This window comes from Epargyreus clarus, unplaced genomic scaffold (assembly GCF_041222505.1).
Source record: "Epargyreus clarus isolate Ecla_fem2 unplaced genomic scaffold, WU_Ecla_fem_2.2 ptg000002l, whole genome shotgun sequence".
In the NCBI taxonomy this organism is placed as follows: Eukaryota; Metazoa; Arthropoda; class Insecta; order Lepidoptera; family Hesperiidae; genus Epargyreus; species Epargyreus clarus.
In genome coordinates, this window is record NW_027332210.1 from 8,050,640 (window position 1) to 8,078,320 (window position 27,681).

At 36.3% G+C, this 27,681-nt stretch overlaps 1 protein-coding gene across 1 annotated transcript; it reads left to right on the forward strand.

The window, feature by feature from the left end:
- The first annotated feature begins 722 nt into the window (after nt 1-722).
- On the forward strand, nt 723-27,285 carry LOC140744697 (uncharacterized). The gene is made up of 15 exons (XM_073076324.1): nt 723-1,036; nt 1,377-1,477; nt 1,587-1,745; nt 2,050-2,138; nt 5,371-5,449; nt 6,130-6,211; nt 6,933-7,140; nt 13,716-13,845; nt 19,077-19,242; nt 19,763-19,868; nt 21,276-21,363; nt 22,434-22,486; nt 23,256-23,379; nt 24,941-25,921; nt 26,358-27,285. The coding sequence occupies exons 2-15, from the start codon at nt 1,466-1,468 to the stop codon at nt 26,487-26,489; spliced, it is 2,409 nt and encodes an 802-aa protein (XP_072932425.1). The 5' UTR covers nt 723-1,036; nt 1,377-1,465; the 3' UTR covers nt 26,490-27,285.
- The last annotated feature ends 396 nt before the right edge of the window (nt 27,286-27,681 follow it).

A 27,681-nucleotide genomic window follows, 5' to 3' on the forward strand; every position in this document is an offset into this window, starting at 1 on the left:
CTACGGTATCCTCTGCCTGTCGTAGGAGGCGACTAAAAGGGGGCTTCCGGGGTTGCGGGTTTGCAATAGTGGGAGCTCAAACCGCCCGGCCAGCGACCCCGGGAAGGACGGCGGTATGTGTGGTCGCATATCGTCGTGCACACCAGACGGTGTGGTGAGCGTCAAGCTCACCTGGGCGGAGCCCGACGGGGTACAGTGCTAAGAGGACTCCGGTTGCATTCCGTTGGAGATCCCGGAGTCCTCTACGCAGCGCCGAGGACGGCCACCGGGGGGATTTTAGTGCGGTAAGAGGCCCACATAACCATATGTCGCTCCCACGGCACCGGGTACCTTCAAAAAGGTTTCCCCCACGTTAACAAAAACAAAAGCCACTCTGGTTCTAGCAGCCTCATATCTACGTTCGCAGATCGTAAATATTAATAACAGAAGTTATAAACCAAACATAATTGTTATAATACTGAAATGGTTATGATTTCAAAACAAAGCCATAAAATCGTCTATCCGTCCGTGAAAAAGGGTGGATGAGGCGGAAATGTTATGAGGACATCTTAATCCTGGATTAGAACCTTAATCTATATGAAGTAATGGATAATTATGCATAAGTGACTTAATATCAAGTGAAATGCAAGCTCATTTGCTATTTTTATAATGAAAAAATCGCTTATCTCTCGCTCGCTGGCAATAAGACAGTACATTTAAGTATGTTTCAGTTTCAGCGACCCAGTTACTCGAAGCCGGAATTTTGTCAACTTCTCGTGTGCCCTTAATACAACTGTAATCAGTACTTTTGTTGTTCTTCCTCAAAGATTAATTTGAAAATTAATTTGACAGACGAGTATTGTTTGCAAAGTTCTGACTTTTATCTTTGTTGCACACAGTTAATTTTGGGTTGTGGATAATTTTACATTTTATGCTACAGGATAATTTTATATTTACATCTTATTTTAAATTATTACCGGAGAAAAGACTGTCAATATAGACCCTAATGGTGACTAAAAAAGTAAATAAGTTAATAACATATTTGATCGGTTCAAGAGTATGTATTTTGTTTAATTGTAAAAGAAAATTAGTTAATAATTGTCTTAATTAACAAGATTCGATTATTAATATAATATGTTTTGCGTAGCCTTTTAAGTTACTAAGGCATTGGTAAAATAATAAGCCAAAGAACTAGTACATATTGATTCACAAAAAATATATGTAGTTACCTCAAACTAAATTTCCTTCAAGGTTACTATACAAATTTTAAAATGACTGGTTATTACGAGTTGGTTGGGCAGCAATGACCACTTAGTATCAGATGGATGCTGCGTACAATAAATATCAATCTCATAATAAGTAACAACTACTTTATCATACATGTAACTATATTTCAGACTGAAACTCCAAAGGATACTATATGAAGATTAGTACTTTAGTATGGCTTGAAGCTTTATGAAATGAGATCGACACATTCAGAAATACAATGCTTATCCGGGTAAGTCAGACTTATTTTGCATCCATAATGTAAAAGGCACCCTTTAGGGACTTAAAGTACTTTATGGTTTAGAAAGACTTAATCATTTTTTAAATTTAAATCCTTTCAGATAACCCCATTGATATTATTGCAATTATTTTGGAACCTATCAGAATGCTCCCTTGTGATAGATGCGTACAGCCAAAAGGGTATTCATATTGAGAATTACTGCCCCAAAATCGAATATTGTATAGAGGGCTCACATGTTATGTGCATGTATTATGATCCTGTAAGTAGAAATTATATTACGTAATCATGATGGCTCACTCATTTGATAACCGATCTACAAAATTACGCAATGTCGAGTGCGGTCAGGTGTTTGATGGGTGACCGTAGGTGGCATATTTTCGTGTTACCATGTTTTCGAAGACACATTAAGCTATCGATGCCGATTGCTATCATTTGATAGCAGTCGTTAAACCTTGAACAACTTATGGTTAGTTTGAAAACATGCCCAGAATTTCCTTATAATGCAAATAAGTTTAATTTTTTTTTTGAAAATTCATCCCCTAAGGGGCCCTATTTATTTTCAGAACAGAGTGATGGGCCATCATTGTAGTAATCCAATGGACATCACTATGACTCCAGATCTAGCGACAAAGCTTTTAGATGTGACCAACGCGTAAGTATTTTATAACCTTGTTACTTCGTCTTCGTATGTAATTGAGGGTCAAATCTTTCACCTAAATTTTAAACCACTGAACCCCAACCGATTGAGCTGTAAAATGTATACATGTTTGATTGATGATTTGTTTATTGATGTTATTCTAAATTCAATATGGAGGACGCACAAAAATGTCGGACAATTATATTTTGTGAACACTGATCATATGGATATCAAAAATATTACCAAAATACAAAAAGGCTTGCTTTTAGATACTTCTTAATATATTTTTACTTGACTGCTGAGGTCAATATTTTTTAGGCATATGTATGTACTATGTATACGTATTTATGTCTTCTTTAGCACACCCTACAGCGCAAACTGCATGACGGCTTTAACAAATTGGGTGTTATTGTAATTCGTCGAAATTATGCGAGTGATGTGTGTATTATCGTTATCGACGTCAAGACTCTTCAAGTTCATCTTACACGATAGAACAACCGCCTTAAGCAGAACAAATATAATCCTCTGTAAATTGAATAAAAATGAATATTTTCTTTCGTGTCTCGCTGAAATGAGAAAGGAATTATAATCATTTAAAACAATAATGTATGAAAAATACCTCTCATTTTTTCACGAAACCTTGTTAGTAATACTTTCATAATATTTTTCGGAAATATTTCATAATAATGTTTTCTCGTAATGGAACGAGTTGCGTGGTATGTCTAGAATTCTTACTTGAGGGGACGTGAATGTGGTCTTCTAAGAATTTATGGATGAAATATTGTGGTGCGACCCCGAAGTCACCAATGCCAGACTTATTTAGCCTTATAGGTAATAGATAGAACTTTTAAGCGTTATGTAAGTGTCAATTTGCAGGGTGTGCTAAAGGAATCGTATACGACGAGTTCCAACTTAGCCCTTAGGGACAGCAAAACTTCTGTATTCAACCTCAGGTAGGACAGCTCTATTTTATTTATATTATTTGTATACATCAGCAGCTGATTTAATTACCAAAAGGCAATTAAGGGCGGCAGATTTCAGAGGCGGCAAATATATCTAAGAAGATCCTAATACGAGTATGTAAGCCCACGATTTTATCTTATCAAAATTATTTTTAACGACCTTTGTTTTTTTTTCCTCTTTAAGAAAATATTTGCGTTTCTACTTTTACTGTTTCTATTTTGCCCATAAAAACACTTCATGATGTGAGCGGCAAAGTTTGAATAATGTACGGGCGGCAAATGTGTAAATTCAGTACTGGTATACATTGTCTATATGTATATTCTCGTGTCTCAGCGTAAGACAGCCATATTCGTAACCAATAACACAATTTGACGGTTAATGCTACTATTAAAACAATATGCTACCTTTACGACAGCGGCTTAAGGCTTTAACAGACGTACGATTATGAACTGACATAATTATGTGCAGCTACAACCTAGAATAATATATACAACCTCAATGACGTAAATAATACATTTGTAACTACAATTTATTATTATTTTTAGAATAGAATTGTTTCAAGATATATAATTAGGGGAAGTACCTAATGTTTCTATCCTTATATCTTTAAAACTTAGATCTTTCATTTCTTCTACTTTATTAATATAAAAAAAATATACCAAAAAAATACAACCGACTTCTATGTCACTACAAAGTAAAAAATAATTGAAATAAATGTTGGTTTAGTACATATTTCTGAAGTCGGTGCTCAATATATTTCGTTGGATAAGGATGTAAACAGCGTGTCTAATATTATATAGCTAGTTTTATATTGTCTTATATGTTCCAATCTAACCTAACTAAATATTCAATGATGAACTGGCTTTGCAATTTCATTAGAAACTACACCAAATATCTTCAAACACAACTCAATTATTCCCATCGGTTGAGGAGTTACATATTTTGTCTCCGAGCCACATTATCAGACCCTTAAATAGTCAATTATGAACTGGCTGTGCAATTTCATTAGAACCTACACCAAATATCTTCAAACACAACTCAATTATTCCCATCGGTTGAGGAGTTACATATTTTGACTCCGAGCCATATTATCAGACCCTTAAATAGTCAATGATAAACTGGTTTTGCAATTTTATTAGAACCTACACCAAATATCTTCAAACAAAACTCAATTATACCCATCGGTTGAGGAGTTACATATTTTGTCTCCAGAATCCATTCTGATCCTCTTCATATTTAAATGGGATCAACTTGTAGCAATTGTACACACACGAAATTAAAGGCATTAAAATAGGTTCATAAACGGCGAAGTTATGGCTGTTATATTTACATGAGTGGAGGAGTTCCCCTCATTTTCTTCAGAACCCATCGATGGATCCTAACCATATTTAAATGGGACCAACTTCCAGCTCGTCTCTATACAATAAAAAAAAGAATTATTAAAATCGGTCCACTAACGGCGGAGTAATTCGTGTACAATGTACATACATAAAAAAAGATACCGGCCGAATTGATAACCACCTCCTTTTTGAAGTCGGTTAAAAAAATAGCAAATGAGGTTGCAGCTCACCTGATGGAAAGTGTCCACTCTCACTCATTTTCATTAATAATCAACCCTAGACAAGATTAGATTCCTACCTGAGGACCACAGGTGCGTTGCTACCCCCAAGGACTCCGCTGGAATGACTCTTTTAAATATCTAAGTAAGACTCCTGTTTGTTAGGTATTTAATAGAATAAGATTAAGTATCGTCGTCACAAAATTATTATCATGATTAGGAGTATGCAATCATTATTCTACTAAACTATAGTTAGAAATTTTATTATTTCTATAGTCTGGTTTAAATAGTCAAAGAATTTATAAAAAATAGGTTAGACGTATAGTCGTAAGTATGTAACAGACCTAATAAAATTAGTTTTAATACTGCGTAAGAATCTCTCGTTCCTTTTTACGACACCTACGAGCACTAACAAAGGTATCTCCAACGGTTTCATAATAGTGGTCATGTGTTTCGTTTTATTAGGGAAAGTGAAACTTTCCTAAAATATTTGGTTTCCGCAAGTATATTATTACAAATAAATTGACCTGCATACCCCTAAACTACATCAAGTTGAACATATTAATGTCCTATTAATGTCCCATTTTTTCACCAGTTCGTCGATTAATATTTTCTTTAATTCAATCCTATATTGCTTTATTATTCCTTCTTTCATTCCTTTTTTCTATACGCTCATCACTATTGTTACAAGAAATAGAAATAATAAAATTGTATGTATGTTTTCAGTGTTCGCAGCAAAATCGCTTTGGGCAAGGAAACTGGCAAAAACGGTTCGCTTCCCAGGGGCTACGGGATATTCAGATTGGTATGCTTGAATTTATTAATATTTTATTATCGTATCTTCCCCTTTTAGACTGATGTCAGGTATAAAAACATATATATGGTCGAATTGAGTAACCTCCTCCTTTTTTGAAGTCGGTTAATAAAAAGACAAGATTGAGACGCTTTCTATTGACCACATACTAGGATTACCTTTATCGCGGGTGGCATGGACACACACAAAGACGAATACACAAACACACAGACCCAGATCAGATATACAAATTCATCATTCAGATGTCTGTCTGGCCGGGAATCGAACCCGGAACCCTTTGTGCGTCAGATTGGTATACTGACTGTCTTTTAAACTTCCCAGCGTTCTTCAGAGGTCGTCAGCTTCTGTCTAATGTTACGCTGTTCTTATCCAGAGTCTCCCAACTATATGGCATCATCCATCCATTTTATATGCAATCCCCATTTCGGTAGTACATTTGTATCATCGTCGTCGTCGATCCTTTTAGACGTGTAGATTTCCTCACAATGTTTTTCATAATCACAACACAATGAAAAATCGGAGGATTCAAACCTCGGAAAGCCGTTTGAGAGACTGAATTTTAACCACTAGTCTATTGTTATATTAGGTATTAGGTATCAGAGTTATATTATATTAAGTATCGGTTAGTCTTATATTAGGTATCGGAGGTAAATTACTCAAATGTTTTTCAGTCCTGGGATGAAGAACTGGCAACATTCGCCCAAGTCTTGGCCAACCAGTGCGTTTTGAGGCATGATCTATGCAGAGCTACTAGTAAGTATTTTGTCCCCTAGACACTTAACTACAAATATACGATAAACTACTAAATATATCAAAACGCATGGCTGTGTGTTTAACAAGTTTCAGTTGTCCAAACGCACTAGATTATGTGTATTTTATTCTTATGTGTTTCTGCGTATTTTCCCCCTATCATAACTCCATTATCTTTCCACTGAAAGGTATTAGGTATATACATTTTTATAATATAAGAGAAGCAGATAAGCATGCACTCTACCTGATGGTAAGTGACTACTGCCGCCCATGGGCATCTGTAATCAACCCCAGGTAAGATTAGAAATTCCTACCTGAAGGCAACCACAGATGCTCTGAAAAGTATATCTCCCTTACCACCTTAAACCCTTACCCTTTAAACGATAACACAGCAGCGCCTAACACTGCTATTATTAGGCAAAAATAGGAGTCGCGATGGTGCCGCCGGAGTCGAACCATAAAGGTTCTACCACATTAACATTGACATTAGTATTCTAATTACCTGTGAAAAAAGAAACATATAAACAACGGTTTCTGAGGCATTTGATTTAAAAAAAAACTAAACCTCAACATCTACTAGAAAAAAAGCGTAATCCATCAGAAATAAACATCTTAGTACTTCTGGTTTCTATATTTCCAGAGAGATTCCTTAAAAAGCGCTGTAATCCAAGAAACAGCGGAACATACAGTATTTTGGGATTTTCGGGTACCTATTTTTTTCCAGAAAGATTTCCCGATCCGGGTCAAGGGGCCGGTCTAGTCCGCTTCACATACCCGGATTGGTTCCCGGTCTCCAAGCACGCCCACTTCACTACACCCGGGTTAACGGCTTCGAAGTTGAACTACGCGATTACACAGACCCTGAAAACCTGGTACGGGCAGAAGAACTTCGTCACCCAGGAGATGATCGAGAATTATCCGGATTGGTTGCAGTAAGGGTTTTGAACTTGTAAATTAGTTTATGAGTATTATAAAAATAAACCCTGTTTAAAGATTTATCCTAAGGTCACTCTTTAAAGGTGGTAGAACTCTTTGTGGTTCGACTCCGGCAGCACCACCCCCACACCTATTTCTACCTAATAACAGCAGCGTTGCGCACAGCTGTGTTACGTTTTGAAGGGAGTGGTAAGGGAGACATACTTTTCCCAGGCGTTCCAGCTTAGTCCTCAGGGGTAGCGGCGCATCTGTGGCCGACCTCAGGTAGGAATATCTAATCCTATCTGGGGTTGATTACAGATGTCCATGGGCGGAAGTAGCCACATACCATCAGGTGTGCTGCATGCTCGTCTGCTACTTCTATATTATAAAAAAAACCTGACAATTTAAACGAATCTAACGAAATCTCATATATTAAAATCCATCAAGCCGTTTCGCCTGTAGGGTGTGCCAAAAAATGAGACATAGGTACATACATACGCTCGAAAAACATTACCTTCCATAGTCGGGTAAAAAATGAAGTAGGAGTGACTAGGTGTGTAAAGTTCGTAAATATCCTTTAAAGTTCGGGCGCGGTTGGCAATGGGATGGGTTACCGTCAGTGGTTCCTGTTGAAATATAGACATACTTTTTGGACGATTCTTATTGTCTCGTTTTCTATCTGTCATTTGAGCTGTCACTTGCATCCACGTATCTATGCTTGTATCCGATATTCTCTCATTTGAATAAAACTAGAAAAACTACAAATTGCTATTTTACTTTAGGTTATGGGCCATTGACCCGTTTTTAGTCATTGTTGTTTAAATAGTAATTCCGATAGTTCAGTAAAACTAGTTCCGCGAGTGTTTTTTTCGATTTTTAGGTCGGCCGTTACAATACAAAATTTTCATTTTGTACCGAAGTAAAATGGCCGTGTCTAACGTTCATATAGACAAATTAAAGGGACGAGAGAATTATAATACTTGGAAGTTCGCAGTCCAAACCTATTTACAACATGAGGATTTGTGGGATTGTGTCGAATCTGCCGAAGATTCTACCATAAATGCGAAGAACGACCTCAAGGCGAAGTCGAAAATTATTTTGCTTGTGGATCCGATTAATTACGTTCACGTTCAAGAAGCAAAGACTGCCAGACAGGTATGGAAAAATTTGCAAAATGCGTTTGAAGACTCAGGTCTGACACGAAAAGTTGGGTTACTCCGCGATTTGGTAAATACAACCTTAGAAAGTTGTGACAGCATAGAAGACTATGTGAATAAAATTGTGACCACCGCCCACAAACTTAGAAATATAGGTTTTAATGTTGATGATGAGTGGCTTGGTACTTTAATGTTAGCCGGTTTGCCGGAAAAATACAAACCGATGATCATGGGGTTAGAAAGCTCAGGTATAAAGATAACAACTGATTGCATAAAAACCAAATTACTTCAGGAAGTAAAAGACACGAATGTTTCAGTTCTGTACACAAAGCATAATAATAAAAATAATCTCAAATTTAATAAATGTACCAAATCACCTGGTCCCCGTTGCTACAATTGTAATCGATATGGCCATATAAGCAAATTCTGCAACCTTAAGAAGAAAAATGATGATAATGGAAAAGGTTATGCAGCTGTTTTTTCTGCAACTCGACAATCCGTAGATAATGCTTCATGGATTGTAGATTCTGGCGCATCTTTACATATGACGAATATTCTTGATGGAATGTATGATATCCGGGCACCTCCGATACAAAATATAATGGTCGCCAATAATGAATCAGTTGCTGTACAATATATTGGTAATATTGACTTAAACCTTATTGGTGAAGATGGTAATGTAAACAAAGTACAGGTGAAAGATATTTTGTATGTTCCAAAGTTGAATTCGAATCTATTGTCAGTCAGTCAATTGTCTAAGAGTGGTTGTCAAGTAATGTTTAATAAGATTGGATGTCAAATATTAAATAAACATCAGAAAATAGTGGCTACTGCTAAGCTTATAAACAACATGTATAAGTTAAATACTTTTAATGGCAATGCATTTGTTGCTACTTCCGAAGAAACGAGTTTAAATATTTGGCATCGAAGAATGGGACATCTGAATTACAATGATGTACGGAAACTGCCATTGTGCACTGAAGGAATTAAGTTAGTAGAAAACAATAATATAAATATCAATTGTATTCCCTGTTTGAAAGGTAAACAAACCAGATTTCCTTTCTCAAATTGTGGTTCGAGGGCAAAAGAGCCATTGCAAATCGTGCATTCTGATTTGTGTGGACCTATGGAAGTGCCATCTATGGGTGGAGCAAGGTATTTTATAACCTTTATAGATGACTTCTCTAGGAAGGTTAATGTCTATTTCTTAAGAAATAAAACAAATATTAAAGAGGTGCTTCAAATATACAAAAACGAAATGGAAAATCAGCTTGACTGTAAAATAAAAATTCTTCGAACAGATAATGGCTTGGAATATATTAATCATGAAATGTCGAAATTTTTATCAGGTTACGGCATCAGGCATCAAACATCAGCGCCCTATACACCAGAGCAGAATGGGCTGGCAGAGCGCATGAATCGCACGCTCGTAGAACGTGCCAAGTGTATGCTGGAGGATGCTGGATTATCCAAGAAATTTTGGGCAGAGGCAGTGGAGTCTGCAGCTCATATTATTAACCGTTCTCCGACTCGCGTCCTTAACGATGTGACACCACTGGAAATGTTGACAGGTTTGAAACCAAATATTTCTCATTTGAAAATTTTTGGATGTAAAGCCATGGTGCACGTGCCGAAGGAAAAGAGATTGAAGTGGGATTCGAAATCCACTGAAATGATATTTCTTGGATATTGCGAGAATACGAAAGGGTATAGACTGTTGGATCCTGTCACTCAAAAGGTTACAAAAAGCAGGAATGTCGTATTCATAGAAGATGTTCAGAAAGATGTATTATTGCCGAATGTTAACTCTGATGCCCCATTACAGGTATCCATGCCGTTAGATGAGCCTGCTAAAACTACCGATAGTGTCAACAATCAAACTTGTAGTTCAAATGATTCTAATGAGGATGTAACTAATACAACTTTATGTGAAAGCTTTGAATCTGTGGATAATATGACAGATCAAGATCCGACATATGAACCAAGCACAGATTGTACATTTAGTTCTCCCGATAATTTTATTAATCTTAGGCCTCGAGGAAGGCAGCTAAGATATGTCAGTGATGATGAACAAGATGAAAATGAAATAGAACATGCATGCTTAGTTTTAAATCAAGATCCTTTAACATTAGAAGAAGCTCTATCTAGCCCAGAGTCCAGTCAGTGGCAAAAAGCAATGGAAGAAGAATTCAAATCTTTACAGATTAATAATACTTGGGTACTATGTGAGTTACCAGTGGATAAGAAAGCTATATCATGCAAATGGGTGTTTAAAACCAAAAGGGATGAAAATGGTGACATAGCAAAGTATAAAGCTAGATTAGTAATTAAAGGATGTGCTCAAAGAAAGGGATATGATTATAATGAAGTATATGCACCCGTAATAAGATTTTCCTCTCTACGTTATTTACTTACGCTAGCTGTGAAATATAACTTGGATATAGACCAGATGGACGTTGTATCAGCGTTCCTACAAGGCGATATTGAAGAAAACATTTATATGCTTCAACCTCCAAACTTCGAAGTGAACAATACACAAGTATGCTTATTAAAAAAGAGTTTGTATGGTCTAAAACAAGCTAGTCGGCAATGGAACTTAAAACTCGATCGTGCACTTAAATCCATTGGCCTAAAACAGTCATTACTTGATTCTTGTGTTTATTATAGAATAGATAACGAAGATATAACTTTTTTGGCTGTCTATGTGGATGACATTATTTTATTTACAAGTTCCATTGAAACTAAGAATTATATAAAAAATAATTTGTTTGATAAATTTGAAATGAAGGACTTAGGTGAATTGAAATATTATCTGGGTATACATGTACGTAGAGACAGAGAACGTGGAATTCTAAGTATAGATCAAACAAGATATATAAAAGATATATTGAGTAAATATGGAATGTCAGATTGTAAGAGCGTTAAAATCCCAATGGATCCAAAAACAAAGTTTAAAATAATTGAAAATGTAGATTCAATTACTGATAAATATCCATATCAGGAAGTAATTGGGTGTTTATTGTACTTATCACAATGTACGCGCCCTGATATATCTTATGCGGTAAATACATTGAGCAGATTTAATTCAAAGCCACAAATGCAGCACTGGGTGGCGTTGAAGCGCATACTGCGATATTTGAAATTCACTGAAAATTATACACTTACATACAAAAGAAATGAAGAAAATTTTATACATGGTTATTGCGATGCAGACTGGTGTAATGACGAAATCGATCGAAGATCATGTTCCGGCTTTATTTTTATTCATCAAGGTGGTGCAATTTCATGGAACTCTCGTCGACAACCGACTGTTGCGTTGTCTACTACAGAGGCGGAATATATGTCACTTTCAAGCTGTACTCAAGAAGCAATGTGGCTTAAACAGATGCAAGAAGAATTTTGGCCGCAGTTAGTCACTGAACCTATAATTATTTTATGTGATAATCAAAGTGCCATTAAACTTGCAGGTACCATTAACTATCATCCCAGAACTAAGCATATAGATATACGACATCATTTTGTGCGCGACAAGGTACGTCTGAAGAAGATTGTAATAAAGTACGTGCAAACAAGTGAGATGGTCGCTGACATTCTGACGAAAGGAACTCCTCAGCAGAAGATTGAGTTTTGCTCTTCAAAGATGGGTTTATGTCTAAGGGAGGATGTTGAAATATAGACATACTTTTTGGACGATTCTTATTGTCTCGTTTTCTATCTGTCATTTGAGCTGTCACTTGCATCCACGTATCTATGCTTGTATCCGATATTCTCTCATTTGAATAAAACTAGAAAAACTACAAATTGCTATTTTACTTTAGTTTCACACGCGCGTTGGTTGGTTGTTTTATTGTACCAAGCATTGGTCCCGGTTGTTATGATTAAGTAGCAGTTGTTAAATCTTTTCGAAGGCCCTTATGAATGCCTTGAAAACATCTGACAAAAGGACATCACATTAAAATAATTCCCATCCAATCACAATAAAGTAGCTGAGTACTCTCCTCCATGAAACTCCCTATAAAGATAACTACTCCCAACATAAAAGAAACATAAACTGACATAAAATGAGATAGATCTAGAATTCGCCTCTACGACATAATTACAGCTATAATTGAAAATTAATTACCATCTTATATTCTATACCAAACTAGCTAACCCGCCAAATGTTGTGTTGCCATATAAATAAAAAAATGTTAAGGGTGAACAACCCTTATGACTTAGGGGTATGAAAATTAGATAGTAGCCGATTCTCAGATCTACTGAATATGCATATAAAATTTGGTGGAAATCGGTAAACCCGTTTCGGAGGAGTACGGTAACTAACATTGTGACACGAGAATTTTATAAGTATACTAGTGGTGACCGCGCCTTCGCCCGCATTTTAATGAAATAATAATTATGACATACATAAAACAGTGGTGCCATCTGTCGAAAATTGGTTTTACCAACTCCCAAACCCTCGTGGGCTCTTGGACAACAACTTTGCTAAAGATCATCACATGATCAAATGCATAGTTTCCGATTCTATAACTACTTACGAATTAAAAATTAATTAAAAAAAACCTTTTCCCACGGACTAAATTGTGAATCTAAACCATTCTCAAGTCCCCTTGAACACACACAACAAATTTCATCAAAATCAGTCCAGTCGTTTAGGAGGAGTTCAGTGACATACACACGCACATAAGAAATATATATAATAAAGATAAGATTAAACCACCCAATATTGACATATAACTTAACACGTCTGCGTCATTGTGCGCTAATGAATTATTGAAATATCGCTGAGATGACGTGTCTCGAGAGCTGTTAAATGTTCTCGAAATTTCCAGCAGTCTTCAGTCAGATCTGATGCCGAGATAAAAGCCTAGCACCTACTCGAATAACTTGATCTCGGCAAAAATTAAAGATTACTTACATGTAATGTATAGTTATAAAAATAACTTGTCCTGCTTGACTGATACATCATCGCAGCCTTAAAAAGCCTTTACATATAAAAATATATTTTAACATAATTAGAAATAGCTTTTAACATTAAAGTTCATAGCCGTACAATGTAACGTAAATGTAATGTTAAAATGCTACAATGTTAAAGGCAACTACTCGAAACTTCTGAATCACGCTGTCGAAGTTTGCTGATGAGATGGAGACACTTATAGAAGCTCCGAACTGAGAATGTCAGAGCACAGCTGTTCTCTGGGCATGATCACCAAGCCGAGCGGGGGATCTTGTTTGTCAAAATGCAAAAGATTAGGCATATGAGAACACGTGAAAAGAAAATCGTTTTTTTTTTTAATATTCGCTTAATAAAACGTCATTTATTTTAGAAATTAATTGGTTACTAAACAATTTTCTAAAGTAAATTCTAAATTGGCCTCTGAAAAATCATTTGCCCTTAAGCGAATGCAAGTTAAACAATTTGTACATATCTTCAGAAATCCAGGCGATCAACGCGGGAAGCTGTATCTAGAGATGATCAGTGGACCAGCCACGCACATGGGGTGTGGAGTCTCAGCTTACACGCAATTCGCTTACCACGACAACAACGCACCGTTGAACTATAATGTAAGTTTAATGTTATAAATAATCCTGGTATAGTCCACGCCAAACTGCTAGTCCGCTCTGAAGTGATTCCGAGCAGGCTTAGTCTTACAATTTGCTATGGCGACGCGATTCATTTCTATATTCAGAGCGGACTAGCAGTTTTACACGGACTATACCTACTTAAGTTACGGAATAAAATTAATATATTTTTTATGTATGATAGGAGCGGTAAACGAGCGTGCAGTCCACCTGATGGTAAGTGGCAACTGCCGCCCATGGACATCTGTAATGAACTCTAAATAAGTTTAAATGCGTAACAAAGATGCGACCCATAAGAACACAGTAGCGTCAAAGCGGAACACAGCAGCGTTTAACACTGCTGTTATTAGGCAGAAATAGGTGCAGCGGTTATGCCTCCGGAATAGCACCACAAAGGGTTCTACTACCTGCAGAATAAGTTTAAAATGGGATAACAATTTATTAAGATCAGTTTCAGGGCATTAGTAATTCCAAAATGACTAATTTGTAACGACACTCTTACAACGTCTTTCAATCCAAAAATATTATGTAACTCATCATTGTAAGAATAAAATATTATTTATGAAACGTGAAATAATTGATTCATTCTTTCCTCATACCTTACAAATATAGGAACTGACAATCAAAATCTCACACAACGAAAAATAATAGTACAACCCGCCTATATTTTGTACATGCCACTCAACGTAAACACAGGGTGGAAAATACCACAATAATCAATGATCGGAAAATGTGTCCGTCTGTCAACAGCCAACACATGGTACTGGAAGCTTTGGACAGCTTTTATTTCCTTGTTAATAACAATGAGCGATACGTTACTTATAATAAGGAATAATAAATAAGAGATTTTGCGAGGTTAACTGATAAATCGAATTATAGATAGATAGAATTTTCATCATTGTAAACTTCAGTATCACTCAGTATCATTCAGTAACTTCAACATCATAACAATAATACACAATTAGTATTGTTATTATAAAATTTTATCTGATTTTTTTTTTTATAATATTGGAGTAGCAGACGAGCATGCAGTCCACCTGATAGTAAGTGGCTACTGCCGCCCATGGACATCTGTAATCAACCCCAGATAGGATTAGATATTCCTACCTGAGGTCGGGCACAGATGCGCCGCTACCCCTGAGGACTAAGCTGGAACGCCTCGGAAAAGTCTGTCTCCCTTACCACACCCTTCAAACCGGAACACAGCAGCGCCCAACACTGCTGTTATTAGGTAGAAATAGGTGCGGCGGTGGTGCCGCCGGAGTCGAACCACAGAGGGTTCTACCACCTTAAAATTATATTTAAAAATATATTTCGGTTCGTGAGATATAGCACTGTGACCATAGATATACGATGCCATGGATAGATAGCGTAGCGAAAAAATTCTAAGTCTATGGCTGTGACAAACGAATACGTAGCGTTTGTAATAGGGCTTCATTTTTACCCTTTGGATACGGAAACCTAAAACTACTAATAGATCCAGGCAGATGTTTTTTCTAACACAAGATAATTTGTTCTTTTTTCTTATATATCGACAACAGTATCACCTTTTTTTTCACCTTCAAAACCTTCGGAAACCTTCAAAAGGTAACCTACTCGGTGTCGTGGGAGCGACGCAGGGTTATGTGGAATTCTTACCGCACTAAAATACCTCCGGTGGCCGTGTTTGGCGCTGCGTAGAGGGCTCCGGGATCTCCAAAGGAACGCAACCGGAGCCCTCTTAACGCGTTGCCCCGTCGGGCTCCGCCCAGGTGAGCTTGGCGCTCGCCACATGTCGACGGTATGCGACCACTAATACCGCCGCCCTTCCCGGGGTCGCTAGCTGGGCGGTTCGAGCTCTCACTCTTGCCGCCTGTAACCCCGAAAGCGCCCCTTTAGTCGTCTCTTACGACTGGCAGGGGATACCGTAGACTTTTCTGGTCCCGACACTACAGGGACAAATCAACAACAGTATCACCTATCGATCGCACACTTATTCTATCTTTCATACCAATCCCATCTATATATAGACTTATAAATAAGTTACATTTTCATAAAATTGGAGGCGAGGTCAAAAAAACGTAGAAAAAATTAATATTTCGTATCAAACTAAGGAATTATGAAAGGTTAAATTTTTTATTGAATTTCTAACCAAGAGTTTGCTCTCGAAAAGTTTGAAGAAGACGTTTTTACAATTGAAAGTGTCTATAGGTTTATATATCTTGAAAAGTTCGGAAGCCATTTAAGTGAAGTATCAATTTTTATTGTTATTTCATGTTTATCTTTAATAACTTTATTTTTCCGACAACGTCCATAGAGCGCTTCTTTATAAGGACTACAACGGCACGACACGGTAACGACACGGACATAATATCTAAATCGACGACGAAAATGTAGTTTGTACCAACAGGATTTTCGCGTGTCAAAAACAAAAGCAAAGCCCTTTTATAGATAACATATTGTTCAGTTTGTTATAACGGCTTTTTTAGCTATCCGAACAACACCAGAATTTTCGATAGATCGATTCATTTACTAAGTATCCATAAAGTTTTCGATTTATCTATCTTATAATTTAGGTCTTAAATTGAATATTCGATGTAGCATATTAGATAAATTTCCCTGGCCCTTTTCCTTGAGGTCACAAATCACAATAGGTAAAAAACTAGGTCAGATAATCAATCTATCGATTTTTTACTTAACAAATATCAAAATTTGACAATGTCTACTTTAATGAAATTATCAAATGGCTACCTTTCCCACACCTTTTCTAGACAAAACATAAGGTAGTTTGATTATAAATAACTGGTATTGGATATCAAAGCTGACACTGACGTAACAGACAGATGTTTTAACAGCATCGGTGCCGTGTCGTGACGTCGTCATTATAAAAAGGGCCAATGTGGCAGAATGGCAGTTAACATATACCTATGTCCAATAACAAAAGATAGCAGAATATTTATCCTTCACATATCATATTACAGAGATAATTTAATATGGATACCCAACATTCGAACTGATGCGTGTAAATAAAAATAATTTGTAGTCAGCGGGAAATTCGGCCGGAAAAATTCCGAAATATGAATATTTCTGACAATACCGTTGGAAAAGCAAAATGATATTTTGTATGGAAATTAAATTTGAGTAACTAAAATTTGTTTTATTGTTTTATATAAATAAATATTAAAATAGTAAAATCACGCTTTTATAGTTATTCAAACTAAAAAGTAATAATAGTTGCAACAAAGTAACTTTGGTATATACTTTCTCTAAGGCGCTCGAACACCGCCTCGAAAATCGTTAATCCTGAGGATGTTGATATGGACAATGGAACAAAACTATTATAAAATCGCCTTGTCATCAGTTGTCTTGATAATTGTTCAAATTTTGAATAAAAATTACAATGTTTTCTCGAAGATTTTCTACGGGGCTATAATTTGAAACTCTGTTCCAATAAATTTTCTGTACGACGAATAGTTCGCCTGTTAGAGCGTGAAAAGGATTTGAACCTTTTCTTCAAGGTGGCGGCCGCGGAACAGGAATTGTGACCCCACACATAAAAATGTAACGTTTTTTACACTAACCCCCCTTGAACCCAAAAATAGCGTCATATGAAAATAGCAACCCAAATGTAACATTTCAATCAACTACAAACAGCTTCTTATTAAGATCTTACTAAGAGCGATCAAAACTCGATATTTTTTATATAGATAACTCCAAACATTTCTCTGAGAGGCCTTGCCCAGAAAGGGAATAAAAGAGGATAATGATGTGTCAAATACATTTATATTAAAAATTCATTATCATTTACACTTACAGGCGAACAAAACATCATAAGAAAATATACACACCGTAGAATTCTTAAAAAAATCTATGGTGTGTGTTGTGATGCCCAATTTGAAGGTAGAGCCTTTGTGGTTCGACTCCGGCGGCACCACCACCACACCTATTTCTACCTAATACCCTCAAGGGTAGCGGCGCATCTGTTGTCGACCTCAGATAAGAATATCTAATCCTATCTGGGGTTGAGTACATTCATATGTACTTATGGTCATCCATGGACGGTAGCATTCACTTACCTTCAGGTGGACTGCATGCTCGTCTGCTACTCCTATAATATTTAAATAAAACTTGACCAGCGCGGTGAACTATGGTCTCAATTAGGGAAGAGACCCGTGCCCAGCAATAGAACAGTAATGGGTTGACAACGACATATATTCGTACAGCGTACTTTCGTAATATAAGTATATTAAGTCCTCATAAAGTAAAGTGATGAAGTAAATAGAACGTTACGAACGTCTGTTTGTGTTTAACTTGATCTCAAAAGACGCGTGTAAACACAATGTTTCCCCATTTAAGGTCTCGAATTCGTCTGCTCTTTTTGCCAAATCTTATGTTACATTTCGTAAGTAGACACTTAATATAAGACACACATTTACGTCAGTCAAATGGAATCGTTAAATGTTGTTGAAGATCTTAAGGTACGTAAACAAATCTAAGTACATGAATTGCGTACTAACAGTCTCCATCATACTTTCTTCATATTTTTTTAGCAAACAATCATGCAATAAGCAGTGATAGCCAAATGGTTTAGAAACTCGGCCTCTCGAACGAGCGGACCGAGGTTCAAATCCTAGGCACGCACCGCGAAGCATGCCTGAGAGATTTATATTTAAAAAAAATCTCAAAGGTATGTAAAGTCTACCAATACGCACTTGGCCAGCGCGGTGGACTATGGCCTAATCCTTCTCATTATGAGAGGAGACCCGTGCCCAGCAGTGGGGCAATAATGGTTTGATGATGATGATGATGATGATGATGATAATGAATCATGCAGCCCACTTAATGGTAAGAAGGTGCTACCGCCTATAGACATGTATAAACAACCCCGAATGAAATTCACAAACTTGTTCTATTTACACTTTCTTCGGTGCAGGGATGATAGTACATTCTGCTGCGCGTATAAGACCATCATAGGACCGCGATTTGATACCGTGCTGGCTCTAGTCTTCCTGGCAAATCCATGTAATTTTCCGTGCGATCTAGCTATCTAATTCTATCTAGCTATCTAATAGCGATCTAATAGCTATCTATTAAGTACGAGATATACATGCGTAAACCCTTAATTCTGATAAACCAGCCCTATTTCCCTATGAATATTGAAGAATACAAAACCTGTGAAACATCTCGTAGGTGGAGTATAAAATAGCTTTTTTCAAGGATTTTTTCCTTTTCAGTCCATCCAGGTAGTCTGCAACTTCTCAGCGAGGTCTCGTAAAGGTACCCAGGTCTACACAACTACACCGCCTACCCAAATTGGATACACCATCAGATGCGGCTGCCCTGAAGGCTATGACGAAGATGCTGACTGCTTGTGCTTTGAGAGCCCAAGACAACCTGTTTGTGAGTTATTTTCTTAAATTATGTCGCCACTGCAAAACTTGAGAACACAAGTTTCCTCTCAGAATGAGAAGGACTCAGCCAGTCCGCCGAGCTGGCCAAGTGCGTGTTGGTAGACTACGCATACCTTTGAGAACTTTTTTAAATCTCTCAAGTATGCAGGTTTCCTCACGGTGTTTTCCTTCACCGATAAAACAAGTGATAATTAACTTCTAATACACACATAAGTTAAAAAAATCAGTGCCTGGGATTTGAAGCCTGGGTACCTTGAGCAAGAGACCAAGTTTCAACCACTGGGCTATCACTGCTTATTTTGAACATAGCAGCGCTTGATAATATACTCCGCGTAAAACTGCTAGTCCGCTCTGAATATAGAAATGAATCGCGTCACCATATCAAATTGTATGACCACACCTACTCGCAAGAACTTCAGAGTGGTCTAGCAGTTTGGCGCGGACTATATTGTTGTAAATTCCCTTAAATGTGAAAGTACAATTGATAAACAAGAAATAATAAATTTCAGCGCCACGGCCAAATTACTGCCCGGATGGTAACTGCAAGCCAGCAGTTGTCCTGCTACCAATCTTCACCGTGGAAGATGCACCTCCAGATAAATTAATACCTCACGGGTAATTCAAAGACCATAATATCTGTAGGATATAGAATTATTATTGTTTTATAAGATTTATGGAACAAACGAGCAAGCAATCCAATTAATGGTAAGTGGCAACTGCTTTACATGAACCCATGCCGTCTATGGTGTCAACCCCATATAAGATTGCATCTTTCCTGCGGTTGGCCACAAATGCGTTGCTACTAGGGGTGTGCGAATAATTCGAACTTACGAATTATTCGTTCCGAATCGAATATTAATATTCGAATCGAAACTCGAATCGAATAATTCGAAAATTCGAATTATTCGAAAGTTCCCGAATAATTCGAAAAATTTCGAATAATTCGAAAATTTTCGAATAATTCGAAAATTTTCGAATAATCCGAAAATTTTTGAATAATTCGAATTTTTTCAGGGTTTCTTATTTTCAATTTTCGAATAAAAATTTAAAAGTCAATATACATTTTATTTAAACCATATAGTAACACAAATAGAACAATTAATATAGTTTTTTTTTTTAAATAATGAAATAATAAAAATTGAAATATGGGGATGATCCTATTCTTGTAATGTTAATAAATAACTTATAAAAAAATGGATGGTAAAAATATTGATTGCCTTTTTTTACGGCACTTCAAAAAATTACCTGAAATTCATGCTTCTAGACTAGAATACCCCCTTAATTCACGAATTATTCGAAAACTTTCGAATTATTCGAAATTTTTACGAATTATTCGAAATTTTTCGAATTATTCGAAATTTTTCGATTTATTCGAAATTCTTCGAATAATTCGAAATTTCGAATTATTCGATTCGAATTTCGAATCGAATATTGATATTCGATTCGATTCGATTCGAACGATATTCGCACACCCCTAGTTGCTACCCCTGAAGACACAGTTGTAAGGCCTCGGATATAAGTCAGAAACAAGTTTGTTGACGTTTGACGACCCGCGTGGCGGAGCGGTCACCATGCCGGTCTGACGCGCAGAGGGTCCCGGGTTCGATCCCCGGCCAAGACAGATTTCTAAATGATGAATTTAGATTTCTGTTTCTGGGTCTGGGTGTTTGTGTATTTGTCTCTGTGTGTGTCCATAGCACCCACGATACAGGGAATCCTAGTGTGGGGCTGTGAGTGTAGAAAGCATTTTTTTTAAGTGTGACGTTGTTCCCTCTGAAATCGAACCTCAAAGGGTTCTACCACCTACGTAGACTAGTAGATGATAATTGGTTACTGCCGCCCAAACACATCTATGACTAACTACATTTTCTAAATTTTGAATCGATTATATTTCTAAGACATATAGTAAAAAATATAGGAAGTATTTTGTGTACGTACTAGGTTATTATAAAGTTATCTTCATTGAATTAAATATTGCTGCTGTTTATTTTATTTTTTGTTAAAATTATTTATCTTTTACAGGATCAACAATAACACGCTTCGAATTGGGCAATCATTAGAAATTCTTAATTCAAATGGAGATTATAAGATGAACGCTCGCATACAAGAAGTACGTTTCAACGTTTTTATATCGAAGTAGCATGCAGTCCACCTGATGGACCACCGGCACACCTATTTCTAAAAACAGCAGTGTTAAACACTGTTTTGAAGGGTGTGGTACCGGAGACATACTTTTCTGAAACATTCTAGCTTAGTCCTCAAGGGTAGCGGAGCATCTGTGGCCGACCTTGGATAGGAATATCTAAATCTAACTAGGGTTGATTACAGATGTCCATGGGAGACAGAAGCCACTTACCATCAGGTGGACTGCATGCTCGTCTTCTACTCCTATATTATAAAAAAATCTAAGATCTAAGAGACCTTTTATACAACTGTAATTAGGCAGGCTTATCGGTGGTGCCACCGATTTTAAGCCATGTAGACTTTTACCACCTTTCAAGCTTATTTACCACGACTTAAGGGCCTTAAATCGAAAACAATTCAGAATAAAATTTTGGTACGATATCAAATAAGCGAAACATTTATGCGTGGGCATGGTCGCCTCAGTATAGGCATATCTGTAAAAACACGTGATCACATTCACAATATAATGTAAAACAAAATTGCCCTGTCTTCCAATTGCCTCTTATTGTTGTTGAAGATGATGTCGGCCACAGTATCGATCTCAGGTAGGACTCCAAGCTGCTTAAAGATGGTAGAACCTTGTGGTTCGATTCCGGAGGCACCAACGGCACAGCTATTTCTGACTTATAACAGCAATGTGCCGCCGGATTCGAACCACAAAGGTTTCTACCACCTTCAAAAGGTGTGGTAAGAGAAAGACATTCCCGGCTTCCAACTAAGTCCTCTTATAGCAACGATCTTGTGGCCTACCTGAGGATTCTAAACCTTTCCGGTTTGATCAGACATATCCATGGACGGCAGTGGCCAATTGCCATTAAATCGACCACATTCTCGTTTGCTAAAAGAGTTTAAGATCACAAAATACCACCTTAGTCAATTACTATTTAGTAGACTATACATAATATATTTAACAATATCGGCCTATACTGCTAAAATACTAAATTTTACAAGCATTAGAATGAATGGTTATTATTATAACTTTATTTCTCTTTACAGCCCCAAAGCCTAAATGAGTTTAGCAAACTTTTACGAGAACCAGACATTACAAGGTAAAATTTACAAACAAATCCAATAGAAAACAAATTTATTTATTATACAAAGCGGAATATGAAAATATAGAGTATAATTTATTTTTACCACTCCCCTAATATTCGTGGCTAAATTTCTAATAAACACATCAATTTGAAAAATCAGTGGTACGGGATCCGAACCGGGAAGCGATCCTCGGACATCTCGTTTGAGAGGTCACGTTTCGACCATTACATCTGCTGTTACCACTAGATTGGACAGAGCCTTTTTATTAATAATTAGATATATTTTGTCTTCCAAAAATCGAAATTTGTTAATTTCTATTAATGAAGTAATTGTCAAATCAAATCTTTGGTAGGCAAGACATTGGTTAGATTGCTTATTAATATAGGGCGTTGCAAATACAAAGTACACGTACTAAGTAATTGGCATTTGTCCATCTTCAGGAAACATCTTTCCCGCTTAGCTTGGTAGAGAGATTTTTGGCGAAGGAAGATCTCTCCCCGGGCTAGGTGATCATGCCCGGGGAGCGGCCGTGCTCCGACAGTTTCAGTTCAGAGCTTGTATATATGCAAGATGCTTAGAAAACTTCGATAGCGTGATTCAGAATACTCGTGACGCCATCTCTTGACAAGTAGCGGGAAGCCGTCACAGATTTATCAAATGGACTTATCAAATGTACCATAGAGAACTTTGAATAAAAATTATACTTTGTTTTACAAATATTTGATATGTTTCAACTTAATAAATCCTCCTTTATCATTTACAATATAGATTTTACAATTTCAGATCTACCTACGACTTGAAGGGTACGATCCAAAATAGAATTTCCAAAAATTCAAAACGAATTGAGAATGTACGTCACTATACACAACCCACTCTTTATTCTCCGAATCGGGAACCATTTGCTCAAGTAAGTAACTTAATTATTCCATTACTGTTATATTTTTATAAGGATGTATGCATATAATCATATAGTCCACTTGATGATAAATACTCACAGCACATTGACATAAAGGTGGTTCGACTCCGGCGGCACCACCGCTACACCTATTTCTGCCTATTAAAAGTAGTGTTAAGCGCTGATGTTTTGGCTTGAAGAGTGTGGTAGCAGACATGCTTTTTCGAAACACTTACCATGAGGTGGATTGCATGCTCGTCTGCTACTCTTATATTTTAAAAAATCTGTAAACCACGCATGGTTAGGTTAGGTTAGGTTAGGTTAGGTTGGAAAGTGGCATCTTAGTAGCCACTTTACGTTGCCGTTCGTAACTACTAAATTGGAATGCCTCGTACAAGTATCTTACCATTCCTTTCATACCAGAACACACGTTTAACATTGCTATAATGCAGAAGTAGGTTTGACAGTATAGTCTCCGACATACGAAGAGTTCTACAATCTTTTATAACGTATGTCCCTCTGTATCTACACAAAATTTTGAAGGTGGTAGAAACCTTTGCGGGTCGACTCCGGCGGCACCACCGCCACACCTATTTCTACCTAATGACAGCAGTGTTAGGCGCTGCTATGTTTTGAAGGGTGTGGTAAGGGAGACAGACTTTTCTGAGGCATTCCAGCTTAGTCCTCAGGGGTAGCGGCGCATCTGTGGCCGACCTCAAATAGGAATATCTAATCCTATCTAGGGTTGATTACAGATGTCCATGGGCGGCAGTAGCCACTTACCATCAGTTGGACTACATGCTCGTCTGCTACTCCTGTATTATAAAAGACCCTTACAACCTTTTTATCATTTAAGACATAATACATAAGATAATAAATCTTTATGTCTAAACAAAATATAACTTTATTTTCAACCAAATAAATTTGCCTTCCATTCAACCTAGCCGCACGAAACTCTGCAATTTTACGCAATCTCTACTTTTCTCTACAAGTCACGTTCCACGATAGAGCAATACGAAATGATTTAAAATCATATCTGAACTTGCGGTGGCTGAAAAGTTTTCAAATGGAAATATTGTTTGCAGCAATTATTTAGATCTTTTCAAGAAGTTATCAAAATTAAGTTTTCATTTTAAACATGAATTTTGCGAAAATAGTTTCATGAATAAATTAATTTGATGTCATTATTCGTTTAAGCTTTGCTAAGCTTGCTGGCCAAATGCGCATTTCAGACTTCTTTATATTGAGCACATGTATCTAGAAATAATAATCGAATACTAGCCCATATAACCATATTAACCATGTTGCAAAAATATCATATAAAATATTATTTCTTAAAACATATAAGTATTTTTTTTAATTCTTGTAATGATAAGTGGTCACCGCCACCGATAGGTATCTCTGATCTAATCAGTGACATATGCAATAGAATAGCAATTGTCAATAGCTACTCTTAAGATATAATTTTCTATTTTTAAATACTACAAAGTTTAACACCTACGATTTTTTTTAATTTGTAAATACATCAAAGCGTCCTTACAAAATATATTCAAAAATACAAATATCTTTTCAGAAATATGAAGCAAAAGGGAGTATATTTTCAAAAGTAACAAAGTTTAAGTTACCGAGAAAAATATTTAATTCCCGACGAATAACCGCAAAGGAAATTAAAAAGGACGTGATACCCCGAAGAGACTTCTCAAACGTGCAAAATGCTCTCAGAACTTATTTGAATAAGAAACGCAGTCGCATAGAAAACGTTCTGAAAAGCAGTTATGAATATACTTCAAAACAACCTCCCAAAGCTGAAGAAAAATTCGAACATGTAAAAGTAGTAAGCAAAAATAAAGTTATTAGTCCTTATAGATATTCAAAGCAAATTTCACGTGATGCTGATTTGAATATAACGAAAGAATTAAAGGATATTGGTGTAAATTCAAACGAAGAAGCTGATAAAAAATTAATGAAACTTTTAGACAATTTAGAAAAAGAAGTAAAGCATATTGAACTTGATCCAGCAGACAAGGAGATATTTGATGCAAAAATCCGTAAAATATATGGTACTGTTCTTGGTAAATCAGAAAACTTGGAACACAAAACTATGCATTTAATGACAGAAAACAAAATACGAAATAAGGAACTTAATGATAACTTAATTAATTACGAAAACGCCGCAGACAGTGAATTTATAGACAAAAAACGGTTACAAGAAACAGAAGTATATAATAAAAAACCTGCGGAAAGAGGTCAAAAATCCATGATCCAAGATAATAATTATAGAAATGTTCTTCACTCTATTTACAATAACGAATTCCTTGATGAAGACTATGTCAATGACGGTTTAACTTACAGAAATGGAAACAGAGTTAGTAAGGTAACAAACGATAGAAATAGTTATAAATTCAGTGATACTGAAGGCCATAGAAATAAAAATTTTGAGTTAAATGGTATGACTGAGGATCATCTTAGTTATGAAAGACGAAAATATTATCAGGATAAACTTGATAACTTAGCCCGAAAATTTCAAAGCGTAAGAAATAACCAACGTCGCAATGTAAGTGACTGTAGTAAATGAATTTTGTACACACATCTAGAATATTAATATTTTCTCTAAATCTAGTTCTTTTTCTATAAGCAAGATTTTGTAGAATAATGTAGATACCTCCTGTGTCATTGTTTGAGATTTTTTACCCGAAGCTATAAATTATACGCGTCTTTTCTTAAGGCTTGACCTCATGGACATCATCCTTATTATCATTAATATCCATAAACTCCCAGATACATAGATTCCCAAAATGTATTTAGATTGAAACTTAAGTAGACTTAAGACTGCAAAAAATTTGATTTTAATTCTTATTCACTCTATTTTTAAAGTATATAAGAGTCTGATATATCTGAAGTGTGAGACTAAGAATCGTTCAGAATTAAGAATCTAAATAATCATTCAAATCCAAAATTTGCTGTACTTTGTCTTACTGCTTCATTTTCAGATAAATCCCCCTCGTCAAGTGAGACCAGTTCTTTCAACAAGTCACAATAAAATGCAGATACGCCCAAGCAAAGGCAAAGAAACGGACACATTCTATATCCCTGATAGAGCTCGATTCATCCATGGCTTTTAAAAAGATCCATTCATCCATTATCATAGTATAATCTGCGTAAAACTGCTAGTCCGCTCTGAATATAGAAATGAATCGCGTTGCCATAGCAAATTGTACGAATACACCTGCTCGCAAAATCTTCAAAATGGACTAGCAGTTTGGCGCGGACTATACAAGCCACGTACGTTACTCCCTTCATCATCAACCCATTACTGTCCCACTGTTGAGCACAGGCCTCCTTTCAGAAGGAGAAGAAGTAGGCCATAGCCCATCGTGCTGGCCAAGTGCGAATTGGTAGACTTCACATAACTTTTAAAACTTTTTTGTTAGATTTCTCGGGTATGCACGCTTACTCACGATAATTTCCTTCAACGTTTAAGCAAGTGATAATTAACTTCTAATATGCACATAACTTTGAAAAATCAGACGCCTGGGATTTAAACCGTGGTCCCCTTGATCAAGAGGCCAAGTTTCTTAACCACAATGCTATCAATGTTTTTTTTTTATTATTTTAAGCTAATTTAGCATAAAGAGCTTGAATCCAATAACCAGATTCCCAAGCAGGAACGTCAATTCACTGATATTCATCAATTCGCAGCTACTGGCCTTGTTATTTGATAATCCATTTGAAGGCGTAACTTTGAAAATAATAATAAAGAAGTAAAAGTTTGAAATTAGATTAAGCTTAACTGGATTGTTTTTGTATTCATCTCATGAATTATTTTTTAACAAAGTATGGTTATTTCTTCAGCATTTAACTTTGTATTGTAATAAATTTGGTTTTAAGTGAATAAAAATATAAAATAAAATTATTGAACGTGATGTATTTTTTTTAACAAATATATATTCCTTTAAGTAGGTATATTACGTTCATAATTATGATGCGAATGTTTGGTTTCTTTCATTTTGGCAAGTAAAAACCTTATGATTATGGTTACATTTAAAACCTACGTAAGGTTTTTAAGTTTTAACCAAAAATCTATTGAGTACTAAAGTTTGATAATAATTCCTACGTTCGCTCTAGAGAAGTATTTTTTTTTATAATATAGGAGTAGCAGACCAGCATGCAGTCCAACTGACGGTAAGTGGCTACTGCCGTCCATGGACATCTGTAATCAACCTCAGATAGGATTTGATATTTCTACCTGAGGTCGGTCACAGATGCGTCGCTACCCCTGAGGACTAAGCTGGAACGCCTTGGAAAAGTATGTCT

Excerpts from the sequence above, each read along its gene's own strand:
- LOC140744697 (XM_073076324.1), top strand. Across the intron at positions 19,869-21,275 it reads GATAAATTAATACCTCACGG|GATCAACAATAACACGCTTC; the intron begins GTAATTCAAAGA and ends TATCTTTTACAG. Across the intron at positions 23,380-24,940 it reads ATCGGGAACCATTTGCTCAA|AAATATGAAGCAAAAGGGAG; the intron begins GTAAGTAACTTA and ends ATATCTTTTCAG.